Here is a 14,460-nt window from a genome sequence, read left to right on the forward strand (position 1 = left end):
ATATATATATATATATATATATATATATATATATAATAATAATATTATATATATTATTATTATATATATTTATTTATATATATATATATATATTATTAGGCGGGCCTCCTTAGCTAGCTGCCTATTGCAGTTGCTAAACCTGCCGTTGGTGCCGTCCTGAATGACCGGCCACAGCAGTTTTTAACCTTCACACCCCCCACCGTCGGCTGCTGCCTACATGTGCCCTTCACTGGCATCGTTTTGATGTTATGCCTTCCTTGCTGTACTTCACTGGTCGCCACTATTCACTGGCCGGTACCAACCGCACCATTGCCGCTGTCATCCAGATGCAGCAGTCTTAAGGTGCGAGCTGCCTGCTGCAGCTGCCAGAACAGCCTCCGAGCCGCATGTAGCGGACTGCAGCAGCGGCTTTCTCCTCGATGTGCCGCCATTGGCGGCCGTTCTATACATGCAGCTGCAGTTCAGTGGCTTCCTAAGCGATCGGCCTCCTACAGTCGCTAAACACGCATTTGTGGCCGACCGCCGCAGCGGCTTTTGTCCTAAGTTCCCCGCCATTGGCGGCCGCTAGCTGCATGCAGCTGAGCAGCCTTCAGTTCGGCAGGCCGCCTCGACAAGCGGGCATCCCACGCGAGCGGCCTCCTGCAGTCACTAAACATGTATTCGTGCCGCACTTAGCAGACCGCCGCGGGGTTGTTTGGTCTTGGACTGTAGCTGGACGGCGAGACAGCAGACGTATGTGTCGCCCAATCGTTCGGGGCTTTTAATGTGGTGCCGATAGGTAATACAGTTTCACAGGAAAGCATGTAGTCACATGCAATTTGGATTGCGTATTGTATGATAAACCTGGATAAACAAGTGCTTCTTTGCTACATTCTGTACCTCCGGTTATGCTTGAGGATGTGTTAACCATGGTACATACCAAAGCTCAATGCATATATCTTCATCGCCTTGTGTGCGGTTCATGTGTGTTCTGCCCATAATCGGGTGCACACTGAAAATACATGCATGCGCATGTGGATTAACTTGCTAATTGTGTGTGCTTGTTGTTTAAGCCTTTCGCACTGATCAATTGTTAAAGTCAACCAAATAAGCGCAAATCTAGTCTCAATAAACCCTCTTAAGTATAAATACTCATTCCGTAATTAATGTTCCTGAATGTTCTGTCAAAAGGGCCCATTTTCAGCTTTGCCACAGCCATCGTGCATTAGCTCTGCGTTACGAAACGCAAGCATATACGCATCTAACGTTATGAAACGGGACGCAACACAAGATAACACGACCTAACGCTAGTCACCCTTTGCCCTAGTGACCACATGTATTTGGGCAGAGGGGCGGCGGACGGCATCCAGAGGCGTGTGCTGCTGCTCCTGACGCGTGTTGCCGTCCTCTTCCTTGAACACGTACAACCATTTGGGGGCGGACCTGTTGAAAGCGTGCAGCAGGCAGCAGCTGTGCTGTAGTGTACAGTCGATTGATTGCTTGAGGGTGTGTCGGCGGCAGGAGGACCGCAAGCAAAAGGCACGTGTGCATGTCTTGGCATGCTTCAGCAAAAGCGGATTTCGTGAACATCCTGTCATGATGACCGTCATGAAGTTGCAATCGTGGATGGCCAAGGGACTATTCGCCATGTTGCCATACAAGATTTTTGCCACAAGCGGCTGTAGTTGCTGTCGTACAATGCGGCACACATGGTGCTGAAGCACTTTGCCAGCACCTCGAGCTTAAACGAGAGCCGCCTTTCCAGCGGCCAGCTAATATATACACTTGAGCCCTGCCTGGCACCCGCAAGCTGAACTCAACTATGACCCTCTCCGCTTCTCTCCGTCCCCTTTCTTCGGCTGCTCCACAAGGCAGCCCTAGCCTGAGGTCCGATCATGTACATCCAACCTGTGTCTTCCAACTTACAAGCAAGATTTGGGCAAGCCAGATTCGATCTCCAGTATCAGCCTTGCCTTGAGCAGCATCCACTCCTGCTTGGAATGCGTCTGATATGAAGTGGTCATGGTCGCAATAAGCAGGTTCAGCAGGATGATGGATACGAAGAGCGAGAAGCTGATGAGCATTGCCTGTGGGTAACAGATGGAGCAGCAACGGTAGGCAGGTAGGTGCAGGGAGCAAGAGGGTGCATCTTAGCTGATGGTGTGGGCAGCAGATGGAGCAAGTAGCGAATAATAGGCACCCCACCTACACCGCCATAAGACATCATCCACATCCGTATTAGCTCAGCAGCCAGCATGGGTTTAATGCGGAAGTTAGCAATCTGTCGTGTGGCAACATACATCGGGGCTAATCTACCTATGATACGCATGGTTTGTATGGGGCGTGCAGCAGCACACCGTGCAACCACTGCCAAACGAAACAGCCTCGAACCTCCTTAAAAACCATCCTACATACATACCATTGCAAGGTTAGTAAGTGTTCAAAGGCAATCAACGGAACTCATATAGACTTCATAGATGGACGACCCACGTCAGTAAAATTCCTCTCGCCTGTAGACGATGGCCCCGTAAATAGATAGGGACCGGCCCTATCTATTATAGGGGGCCTTGGTCTATAGGCGATGTAAGAGGGATCAGCTCCCCTGGCATCTCCCAACTGAGTACTCTTTGCCTGGTGTTACATTGGTGCGAATTGCTAGGAGGTGGGAAATCACCGGATCGACTCCGGATGCGAACATGTCGCACACCAGGCATGATGCAGCATACTCTTACCCCAAAGGTCGATGCCCGGGCGGGCGATAAGTATATCAGCTGAGTAAAAAACAAAGTCCTCCATCTCAGACGGGGACTGACGAAATGTCAATAACACTCAAATACACAATTCTACGGGATCTCAAACAACCAAAATCCTACGGGATATGCCTTGGGGCGCCCGAGGACGTTCACTCGAGGGGGGGAGGAATGTAAGAGGGATCAGCTCCCCTGGCATCTCCCAACTGAGTACTCTTTGCCTGGTGTTACAGGCTAGAGGAAACTTTACTTACGCAGCAGGAAGTAAAAATCATTAAAATAATAATACACTATTCCAATCGGCAATCATGTACAGCGCCAACTGCCTAAACATATACCGACTCCTAGCTATGTATGCACCAGCCATGCATCATGCCAATAACGCCACAACGAACTTACGTGGAGGTACCATACGTACTTCGCCTCGCCATCCACGCCCTTTTCGATGCCGCCGGCCGCCTACATTGCATGCATACCCAGGAACAGGTAGGTATTGTAACAAGCTACATTTACCTTAGAATATCTTTAAGCTATTAAAGCTTAATCACAGTAACGGTACAGTCCCGTAGTTACGAACCATACTCGTTAACTGTACGAACTCACTTTCTGTTACGCTATCACAACCTAGCGTACGACACCAAGACTCCAGGAATGGAGATGGTGGCAGGTGGCCGCATTTAAGCCACCCAGGTGGAGTGCTTCGGCCAGACACTTATCGTATCACTATACCAGTGTTCGGATGTTCGAGACACCGCTGTCACCATTCTCGATGTATGTCTTCGAATTCCGACTTCCCGTATCTGTTCTCGCGCCTATCGCTGGGTCGTCAATCGTGGACGAGACCCTCCTCTTCCGCTCAAACAGCTAAGGTAAGAGACGGCTGTTACAGGTATATATCACCGGCAACTTACATCATCCGCAATGCGGGCGGGGTGGAGAAGAATTCATCAGAGGACAATAATAATATGAGCTAGGGTAATATTAGGAATTAAAAAATGCCCACGCAGTTGCACAGACTTTAGTTTCCCCTGCACCCTGACTTCAATTTCGGCGGCAGCTCGTCAGGGAGTGGCTGGTGCATACATAACGATAGGTAGCTCATTTACATTTACCTTGGAAAATACTAAGCTAATCAAGCTGAATTTATAAAGCGGCGCGATGTAAGAATTACGAACTGCACTCGCTAATTGTAGGAACTGTCTCCGTTAAAGGAGTGTCATGATATCGTATCGTGACAGGAGGGTCATCATATCAGATCGTGACTCCAGGAATGAAAGGTAGCGCTACGCGGTAGGTGGCTAGCGGTAGGTAGGTGGCTGGCGGTAGGTGGGCCGCAAATAATCCATCTGGCCAGGACACTTAGGATAATTACACGGTCGTGTTCGGGGTTCAACAAGTTGTCAACCCTGTCGACGCCGTTCCTTTGTTAGGTCAAGCAAGTCGTAGACCCAAGCAAAGCAAATCTGAAGCTGTGTGGTGTGTGTCGCTGTCTATGTGTAACGGTATTACACATTATTATTACAGCAGGTATCACAGTCTCTAACGATCTGCAGATGGTAAGAGGAACCGGCAGCAGAGCAAGCAACTTGAGATCCCAGGTAATGTAGTTTGTGTGTCTGCCTGTGTGTCTGTCTGTATGTGCGTCTGTTTACCCAGGTACTACTCCGCCCCATCCTGTCCCAGCCCTTCACTTCTCTTCGGTGGGTAAAGTGCTGCGGCGGGTACACAGAGAATGCTGTACGTGTACGTTGCTTTGTCGCATTACCCACTTTCGCCATATGTACCAGCCAGCGGCACTACACAGCTCGATCAGTGCCTACACAAGCAGAATATTTGCACTGCCAGCATCTTGAAGAAAAGTGTTTTTGTTGGGCGAGTAGTTACCGCACAGTGGCACGCACCTGTTCTTTGCTCTCTCTCTTCTGATGTATTGGCTATTGAAGACGACTTATAAGTTAATTAACTGCCTTTCCTATCTTTGTCCCGGTCATCACCCGTTACCAACTCCCTGTGTATCCCTTTTCCCCCCCTCGTGTGCCTCTGTGTGCATTTTATCCCAGGCTTGTTCCCGCACACTCTCCCTTACATACTTCACGTACATACATTCCTCCTATCCTCTTTCATACCATGAAGTAGTAGACCGATAGGAAGCTGTTGGGGAAGCCATTAAATAACTTGGTGAACTTGTCGGAAGTGTTGCCGCCACCATCATTGACCGCCTGACCACAAACAAACGGGGCAGATGGACTATAAGATCAGACAAAGAGTGATCACGGGAGATGCCAAGGGGAGCTGATCCCTTCTTACATGGGCGGTGCGATGAATCTCAGTGTGAGTGTTTTGGACAGGAGAGGGCGGGGCGGGGCCCACATACATGGTGTGATAGACCGTAGAGTGCAGCAGGGCAAATATGATGCTGCATGTGTGTGTTGGTACAAACCCGAAAGGGTTCATGTATCAGTAGCAGCCATGATGTCATGGTGGCGAGTTAGGTGCACATCTGATGGCGGACACTGCTTTGCAGTGATCAAAGTAGGGCTTCAGACACAGCAAATTTTTTTAGGCGCGGCATAAGAGCCCCTGAAAGGCTCCAGGATCGATCCTGACCGTAAGAGGGTGGAAGCACCCCTATGCCGACAGACAGTGACCGACACGGTCATAGTGGCGACCTGTGAGCCGACCAGGACTTGAGTTGGCACCGCTGTTGAGTTGGCAAATTCCATGCTAGTGCACTATGTTGTATCCTGTAAGCTTCTTGGCTCCATTATCCAACTGTCAGTGGTTACCTCGTCCGGTCCGATTTGCTAACACCTGTATATTTCCGCTGTCAGTGATTACAGCCTGTAATTTACAGGTCTAATACTGATATTAGTTTACTGGCGGCTACTGTTAGCTGCGGTGGCTAAAGCGACTACTGATAGTCGTCCGGCATCCGAATGCCGCACCGCTGCAAAAGTCCATACCTGTGTAGTATTCTGGGTATCACGGGATGTAGCATCCGCCGATCGGTTCTTTTCCTGCGATTAGACGTGATACAAAAACCTGAGTATGGGCGGGGGCTTTACCTGAATAAATCTGGGACCTGCGTCCCTGGTACTGTCTGATTATCGGTTGGGGGAATATCCGTCTGCGGATATCGGTTCCATCTACGCCGCCCAGTCAGACTGGGAACAATCAAGGATATGCTGGTGTTGGGCCCAGGTGGACTCTGCTGGAGATTATAATCCATCCATTTGCCTCAATCGGTATCTTTCGATACCTCCAATTCATGGCTGTGTTGTCTGAAGCTTACTACACACTAGTGCACCACGTGGTGAGAGCTAAACCCCCAATAGCCACCAACTCCTCATAAGTCGGCATGAATGGGTGAGAAGGATGAGGGTGTCCTGAAACATCGGGTTAGGGAGGGACTGCCAGGCTAGTGGCCCCGCCCTGTTTCACAAAATTATACATATAGCAGCCACGCACCTGTGTAACCCTGGATAGCTAACCAACGTGGTGTGATGCATCGCTGTAGGGCACCGTAGCTTTCCCCTACCCTTCAAGGGTGCCACGTTTCTAGGGTGCCACGTTTCTAGGCAGCAGGTATTATATTTCCATGCTATGCATGTGACTGCTTTCCTAGCTACGTATACGTCAGTAGCCAGGCGGGGTATGGGCTAGCGTTTGAATTAAAGGAAGGTGATGTTGCAAATACAGATGCGACACCTTAGTGATGAGTTACCTGTTGCTCGTAGTATATGATGAACTGCCGGAATGTGAATGCGTACGTGGCCAGTGTAATCGCCACAATGAGCAGGAAGGGGCGCAGGTCTTTGAAGATGCGGATAATGATCTGCACATAGATGCCCGTTCCCTCCAGACCTATGGGCGGCAAAGGGGAGTTTTCATGAGAATTCATCGTTCGTTACACACTAAGGGTACCTGCAAGCAGTAAACAGCCGTCTTCAATCGGTAGGTAGGCCGGGTGAGGGCCGGCTACCGTGAAGGCTATCGCTACGGCCTTGACGCCTACAGCCTCACGGCAACCACCCTATGTAGCGACAAAACCCGAAAATCAGTCCTCCAAGCACTCGTGAACTCCTTAACTGGCACCAAGTGCCGTACCAACGCCCTTATGAGGGCACAACTCCTCTGAGTTCACAGAAAACCTTGGTTTTCTAGTAGGGTTGGCAAAAATACTATATTTATTTTCCCAATAGTACTATATATAGTACTATTTCTTACTATACTATACTATTTGCAAATAGTATAGTATAGTAAGAAATAGTACTATATATAGTGATATAGTACTATGATACTATTACTAGGCAGGTACACGCTCCCTGTAGAAGGGGGGTGTACGACCAACCGTTGTACCTGAAAATTACACCGTTGGAAAGGTCTTCTTTTGTTCTTTCTAAATATCTACTTAGACATGAGAAAGCAGATCGCTGTGGTCATCCAGATCACTTTTTGTTAGTTCAGTGCCCGGTAGGTGGACCCCAAACCCCATGTCTCAAGGCAACTCGGGCTTCTCGATCAGGTGAATAGGCACGTTGTTCCTGTAGAAGAACATGCCAAGCTCCTCCACGACTTGCCCCGCGAGAGTCGCGGGAATCACTGGGAGGAGGGTCTGGCCATCAATGCCGCGCCGGCGCTTGGAGAGGGCCTGCTGATCCGCCGTGCTGGGGCCCGCCACAGCAGAGCTGGTTCCACTCTGTTGCTGTTGCTGGCTGAGTGACGCTGCACGCTGTTTGATAGCCTTGCAAGCACCTTGCTTGATGTGGTGCGCGTTGGTAAAGGATGGGTTCACTGCGCTGAGCGGCTCATCGCAGAACAGGCAGACTAGCTTTGGTACACCACCCCACCACTCCACATCGAAGTTGTCCCAAAGACTACCCGTCTTGGCGTTCTTCTTCTGGTTACGAAGCTTGTTAAAAAGCTCGTTCCGAGAACGGAGAACTTCAGGGGGGACGTCTGGACCAGGATGCAAGCCTCTGATCGCCTTCTCATTCTTTATACTGGATTCCTTTGACATTATTCATCAATAACTACGTAGCACAGCTCGAAGACGCGGCTATAGCCCTTCAAAATACAGCTTGACTGCAGATCTCGACTTGGTCCAACTAGTACTGGACACTATCCAAACCCAAATCTAGTACTATCTACTACTAATTTTTACTATACTATTTTACTATGTACGAACGCGGTACGAGCGTCGTAAACTAGTACCAGTTTAGAGCCCTGCATAGTAAATAGTACTATGCATAGTACTATTATAGTATAGTACTCTTTTCTAGTATAGTACCCGTGCCAACCCTATTTTCTAGCGTTGCACTCAGAAAACCTTCAGTTACTTAGGCAATTTGAGCTTAATGAAGAGATCGATAAGCAAGATAGGTTGGATATGCAAAGCGGTGGGCAGGGTCCACACTGGAACATCTGCATGTATACTCAACTGTGAGCCAAGCAGCCAACCAGGCAATTTGAGCTTAATGAAGAGATCGATAAGCAAAATAGGTTGGATATGCAAAGCGGTGGGCAGGGTCCACACTGGAACATCTGCATGTATACTCAACTGTGAGCCAAGCAGCCAACCAACCCACTAAACGTCGACACCACCTGGCTAAAGATGTCCAAGAGCACGCCGACTGGATGAATCTATCAGCTCCAAGTGTCAAGTTCTAACACACAGCAGCTATGTAGTCCGTACTTCACACATACATACACACATAGGTGTCACCCGGAAGCAGGTCTGGCTAGTACAGCCCCCGACCGGCTGCAAGCAGGCCCCCTGGGACGTGATTGCTCTAGCGGCCCTGGCTGCCATGGAGGTCGGCAGATGCTGCCTGAGGGTGGCCAGCAGGAGACAGGAAAGGGCGGCAAACCAGGAGCCGCCGCCGCAACAGCTAGCTCAGCAGGTACAGGTGCAGGGCCCCAGGCAGCAGCGGATAACGGACTTCTTCCCCCCAGCCGACGGGGTGGGACCACAGGTGGGGCCCGCACTGAACGCGCCGGGGGACGAGGACCAAACACTGGGGCGAAATACAGAGACAGGGGCAGTAGAAACAGCCGCAACCACAGTGGCCGCAACCCCCTTGGAGCGAGCCCGCGCCCATGCAGTGGTGGACTTCTGGATGCGTTTACCCGCTTTCGCAGTGCTGGGCATCCGGCGAAGGGGCTGGTGGGATGGAGTGTGACCTGACCTCCCGATCTTATTGGTTGCAGAAGCAGCAATGTGATGCGCGGAGGCGGTCGAAATGCAGCTTAATAGCGCTTGTGGGTGGATTAGGCAGGGCAGGGCTCGGGTGTTGTATGGGAGGTTGAGGATGATTGGGACTGGTGGGGGGAAGGGAAGGCGGGTGGGGGGTGCAGGGCTCTTAAGGGTTGGAGGGTGGTGTGGGGGGCAGAGGGCATTAGGATGGGTGGGAAGGAAGGGGTGGAGCTGAAAGTGGCCGGTGGGGAGCCAAGGGGGAAGTGTTTCGTTGGCTGGGGGAGGGGAGGGGAAAGGGGGGAAATGGTAGTGAGGGGCAGGGAGGGGGGGACAGGGAGGGAGGGGGTCAGTTTTCGCCTAACACCACGCTGATGGGAAGGGTTTGGAGAGACTGGGATAGCTGGGGGCGATCAGGGAGGGGATGGGGTAAGGCTGAGAGAGCGCCAAGAGGACGTAGGTCTTGGGGAATCAGGAGGTAGAACACCGGTGGTTGCAGCGGGGCTCGGATGAGGGGGAGGTGTGACCCGAGAGGGGCCGTGCTACTTAGGCACGTCTGTACTGCAGGGTTGGGTGGTTTGGCAGAGATCGAGGTCGGGAACTTTGCCTTCTGGGGGGTGTCTTGAGATCTAAAAGACCAGCCGTTCCGGTCTAGTAACGGTAAGGGGGAGGCGCCGCGCAGGCTACTTTCCTTCCCCTGTGGACTTCTGGTGGACCTAGGAGCTGTGTCCTGTGACAGAGTCCTACCGTATCTCCCCTGGAACAGCCCAGGGAGGGAGAGCTGGAGGAGGTCAGGAGTCTTGAGGTGGATGTGAGGCGTCTTGTGGTTTTTAGCTCTCTTGCCTGTCCTTTTTGGAGGCCGATAATGGGATTGTGTGCAGTTTCAGGGGACCTCCCCTGTCCGAGACAGCCCGGCCGTTCTCCTTGGCCTCTTCGTTTTGGGGGTGGACTGGAGACTTCGGTGAGCCCTTGCCTCAGCTCGGGTTATGAAGGAGTTCAGGCGGGACTTGAGAGCCAGTCCTGTTTGTACTGCCGCGCCATCCCAGGACGGAGGCGCGGCTGAGCGGCTGTGATGCGTACTTTTTGACGGCCTGAATCGGGTCGGGAGTACACATGACTAGCCGAATTTTGCTGTGTGCTCCCGACCCCTGCCCTGTGTTTCGGCTTCGGCCCCCGGCTCTAGCGGCCCACAGTGTAATATAATACGTACATACATACTTATTATACTTTTTTTGGTTGGCCTGTTAGGTATATCAGGAGCCCTCCCCTGCCGGGACTGCCCTAACCGAATTTTTGTTTGTTTGTTTTCCTCCCTTACGATCCCGTTTTCTTTGGTGGTGTTTTGGGGGGTTGTTTCAGAGAGCCTTTGACTTTGCCCTAGCTGAGACTTGTGGACTCGCTCTAGCGGGACCTGAGAGCCCTTCGTGGTGTTTTCACTGCAGCGCCATCCCCGGATGGAGTGGCTGCGGAGTGGCTGCGTAGAGTGTTGGCAGTCTGAGTCGGGGTCGGGAGCACACAAGACTAACCGACTTGTGCTGTGTGCTCCCGACCCTTGCGCTGTGTTTCGGCTTCGGCCCCCGGCTCTCGCGGCCCACAGTGTAATCTAAGCCATACATACATACATATATACATGCATTGTACGTATGTATGTACATACACAACCTTAGGTACACATAGATTATTACGTACATTTTTACTAGGCAGCTGGCAGAGGTTAAGGCCTGACATCTGCACCCAGCCGACCCGGGTTCGAATCCGCCTGCCGACTCCTCGGGTGTTTGACGAGTTTCGAATTGGAATCAACTTGCAACCTGACCAGGAACAAAGTAATTGCGCCGTTGATCCGCTAGATTTGGTTGGATGCTGGTGGGTTGCTGAACCCAACGAATACATTCTGAAATCGGATGGGTTGAACGGATTAGGGTGCCCCTCTCGCAGGGGAGAGCAGGGACTGCCTCGGGAAAGGGGCCCGCTGGTGAAGCTTAACCACCCTGTAACAACATCATACTAGGTCAGGCACTACTGGTAACGCGCCACCATTGCCCCCGGGAGACCTGTCAGAGTCGAAGACCCTTCCGATGGTGGAAGGTATTGCGCCCCTATTTTATGGACGATGGTGACCTGGGATAAAGTTGACTCACGAGCCGACCAAGAATGGAGTTGTAGTAGCTGGCCGCTAAAAAGGCCTCTCGAGATACTTGGTCGTGCTTCGCGCGTATTTGTAGAGCCATACTGTGTACCAGCTACTACATTCCCCGACCTTTGAAGGGATCCGTTTCGGGCCCTTACGGCCACATATACCACCCGCATGTGCCTACCTTCGCCTACCCTCGGGCAGTGTTTTTTTTCATGTGTCGTTTTTACATGCGCCTAGCCGTCATAAGGTTATTCAGGCACAGAGACAGTCCAGTCGGTTCAGCTACATTTTTATCACGATAATCGCTCACTGAGGCACCAAACCCGAAATTCCACCAAGCATGATTGGTGCGAGTTGAACCGACGGCTTCAGGATCGTGAGTTTCCATGAGGTTTCAATACCAAATGTAGTAGCTGGCTGCTGAAAAGGCCTCTCGAGGTACTGGCGGTCGCGCTTCGCACTTATATGTAGAGCCGTACTGTGTACCAGCTACTACAGGAGTTGGGCCACTGTCGACCCGGCAGATTCCGTTGGATGCTGGTGGTGGATGCGGAACCTGAGCGATCCACTGAGAAGTTGACTAGGGTGACTAGATGAGGGTGCCCCGAAATACCGGGGAAGCAGTGTTTCGCAGGGTAGCTGCCACGGGTGAAGATATACCCCCCTGTTCCACACATCATACGTAGTATACATATGCATTGGAATGCACCCAGCGACAAACCCTAGTGCCAGCCACCTGATGCCACATGGAGCATGCGGATCCCCAGGAGCATGGTGCATGCGGACATCACCCAGCGGGCCTCCTCGACACCCAGGAGCTTGCATGCAGTGCAGCAGGCGGGAGGGGAAGGCAAGGGGCATACGGCATTAATGGTGATGGCGGCGATGGCAGCAAAGCTGGCGTGCCTTGTCATAGCAAGCTACCTATACCTCTAAATCTATGCATGCCCCTGCCGAGCTGGTTATTACCTGGGCCAACCAGGCTGGAGTCCATAACCCATACCCACATTCCCTCCCTCCTCCCATTCCTCAGCCATTTGCCGACAATCTACATATATACATATACACACAAGTCCTCGGGCCCCCCCACAGCTGATATGGGCAGGATGGAAGAAAGGCGTCACATGGGGGGGTACCTATGTCGCTCACACAGGACACATACACCTTCAACACAGTAAATCAAACACAGCATGCACGTGCATAAGCCCAACTCTCACTTGCAGCAGCAGCACCAACACCACCATGGGACTTGAGAACATCTCCACCCAGTTCCATACAAAGCTGAGGCCTGCAGACAGATCGAAATACATAAATTCAGGGAGAGAACACCAATTCAGACCTGGTCTACCTGTTGATACTGGAGGTGATGGTGCACCATATGCGGGGGCGGTAGGTCTGAGCCAAACGTAAGATAGAAATGTTCATCTGGTCTGGTCTGGGTTGACACTACTGCAATTAGCGGTGTAAGGTCCTGAATTCGATTCCCAGGGAAACCCTCAATTTAGTCGGGATGGCTAACTGCTGAGATGTGGAGTTAAGGACACAGTTGATGGATCAAATTCGCACGCTGAATTGGTGGCGATTGCCGAACCTTCCGTCTCTTCGGATGTTCGGGTGAATGGATGAGGAGGGGTCCCTGAAGGCTGGGTCCGCCGCCTTGGGCTTACAGTTCGTATGGCGAAGTACAGTGTGGTAGTGGTGGATGGTGCTATAAGGTGATAAATCGTAGAACTGACAATGTGATAAAGCGGCCCAGAAGCCTCCCACTCTGTAACAATACATTACATATAAAGACACGTTCATAAAAAACCCACCTACGCACCCATATCGCCGCGATTTAGAGCGTGCATCCACAGTTACGCCTCTCACTCGAGGATCAGAACATAGTAACCCATGCACCATCCAGAGCTTCATCACATGCAGCACTATTGCCGCGCATGGTCTCAAATAGATGTCCAAGCAAGCTAGCAAATACCTTGAGAGCATATTCGGCTGTGTACCATGCATACCCAATTAATAGGGTGTTGTATCCTGAAATCTGTTCTCTGTAGCTGTTCGTATTTCCTTTCGGTTTAAGGTTCAAACTGTTCGATCATCTTTACCATTATCGCTGTAACGAACTGAAACCTGTTCACATATTCTGTTTATGTTTACAGGACTGTCTAATTTTACTGTTACTAACCTGGCGGCTTGCGACTGCTGTGCGTCGGAAATGCATTGATGCTAATCAAATGCCACACCGCTGCGGAAATCCATACCTGCGCATATGCGGGGGCTTTACCTGGGTAAAGCTGGGATCTGCGTCCCTGGTACTGTCTGATTATCGGTTGGGGAATATCCGTCTGCGGATATCGGTTCCATCTACGCCGCCCAGTCAGACTGGGAACATTCGTGAACATGCTGGCGTTGGGCCCAGGTGGACTCTGCCTCAATCGGTATATTTCGATACCGCCATTTAGTGGTCGAGAGGTACTACATAGGGGCGGAAAGTAGGGGTGTTCCTACCAGCGGCCGCCTAGCTCCCCATCCCAATAATAATTCATCTGTGTTTTGTGAAGCCTGGACAGTCAAGTTTTTTCCTAGCTAGCCTTGCGCCAGCAAGCCGGCGGTTAGGTGTACAACAGCATACTCATTCTGCCTGGTGGACCCGAACGATTACAACACAATTTCAAGCACCCGTTTCAACCTATCTGCACATACGTACATACACATACACATACCGAAGAAGTACTGGTGGACTCCCTGTCGGGACACTTGGAGAAGATCTCGCCACAGATACCGGATGCTGCCCAGCAGTAGCAAGAGCTCCAGAAAGAAGCGGACCACCATCCCTGTACTCACACCTCTCCTGCCGTACATATCTGCCAGCCGGCCTACGCTTGGGTACCATTCCAAACCGATCGTCGTGGTGGTGATGTACAATGCCATGAAGAAGCAATAACCCACGGCCTGCCTCCGGTATATCTTGCCTGCGTGCGGCGTGCCAATAATAATAGCATGTGTACTTATATTACATACTTTGTGGATGAGAGGAGATAGAGTGATAGCTTAGGCCTGTGTGGGCTCTCGATGGTCGGCCCGTGGTGTAGGCGATGATGATGGCAGGAACACGGAAATGCCTGATCACTCTTTGTCTGAACACAGGTTTGCTGCATGATTGCCGGAATCACCACTCCGTAAGGATGAGGACTTGTAATCGTAAGGTCGCAGCTGCAGCTCCAAATCTGAATGACTCATATCTGGTGCAGCCAACTGGATCGCGCAGCTCTTTTGGTAAGGTCCGAGTCCGTCCCCGGCTGGCCCTTCCATAACGATGATCAATGAGTCGGTCAGCAACTAGGTAATACTATCATATGTACTAGGCCTAGTACATACTGCTAGCTGTAGGCCATGCTGCTGCT

At 51.3% G+C, this 14,460-nt stretch overlaps 3 protein-coding genes across 3 annotated transcripts in view; 1 reads left to right on the forward strand and 2 right to left on the reverse strand.

The window, feature by feature from the left end:
• The window catches only part of VOLCADRAFT_100305 (uncharacterized protein), a gene marked incomplete at both ends in the record, with an annotated part of 9,636 nt that extends 9,068 nt beyond the window's left edge, over nucleotides 1–568 (forward strand). Inside the window, one exon of the mRNA XM_002958926.1 lies at nucleotides 455–568. Coding sequence (XP_002958972.1) covers nucleotides 455–568 — 114 coding nt within the window. The remainder of the gene's footprint in view (nucleotides 1–454) is intronic.
• Nucleotides 569–1,036: 468 nt separating this feature from the next.
• On the reverse strand, nucleotides 1,037–6,630 carry VOLCADRAFT_108399 (uncharacterized protein; the record flags this gene model as incomplete). The annotated part of the gene is made up of 6 exons (XM_002958935.1): nucleotides 1,037–1,422; nucleotides 1,906–2,066; nucleotides 3,129–3,188; nucleotides 4,856–4,948; nucleotides 5,675–5,746; nucleotides 6,454–6,630. 6 exons carry the CDS (start codon nucleotides 6,628–6,630, stop codon nucleotides 1,287–1,289), a joined length of 699 nt encoding a protein of 232 aa, XP_002958981.1. The 3' UTR covers nucleotides 1,037–1,286.
• Nucleotides 6,631–13,714: 7,084 nt separating this feature from the next.
• Nucleotides 13,715–14,460, reverse strand: part of VOLCADRAFT_108400 (uncharacterized protein) — a gene marked incomplete at both ends in the record, with an annotated part of 10,444 nt that continues 9,698 nt past the window's right edge. The window contains one exon of the mRNA XM_002958936.1: nucleotides 13,715–14,028. Within this exon, the coding sequence (XP_002958982.1) occupies nucleotides 13,715–14,028 (314 nt within the window). The remainder of the gene's footprint in view (nucleotides 14,029–14,460) is intronic.

The sequence above is a fragment of the Volvox carteri genome (assembly GCF_000143455.1).
Source record: "Volvox carteri f. nagariensis unplaced genomic scaffold VOLCAscaffold_113, whole genome shotgun sequence".
NCBI lineage: Eukaryota > Viridiplantae > Chlorophyta > Chlorophyceae > Chlamydomonadales > Volvocaceae > Volvox > Volvox carteri.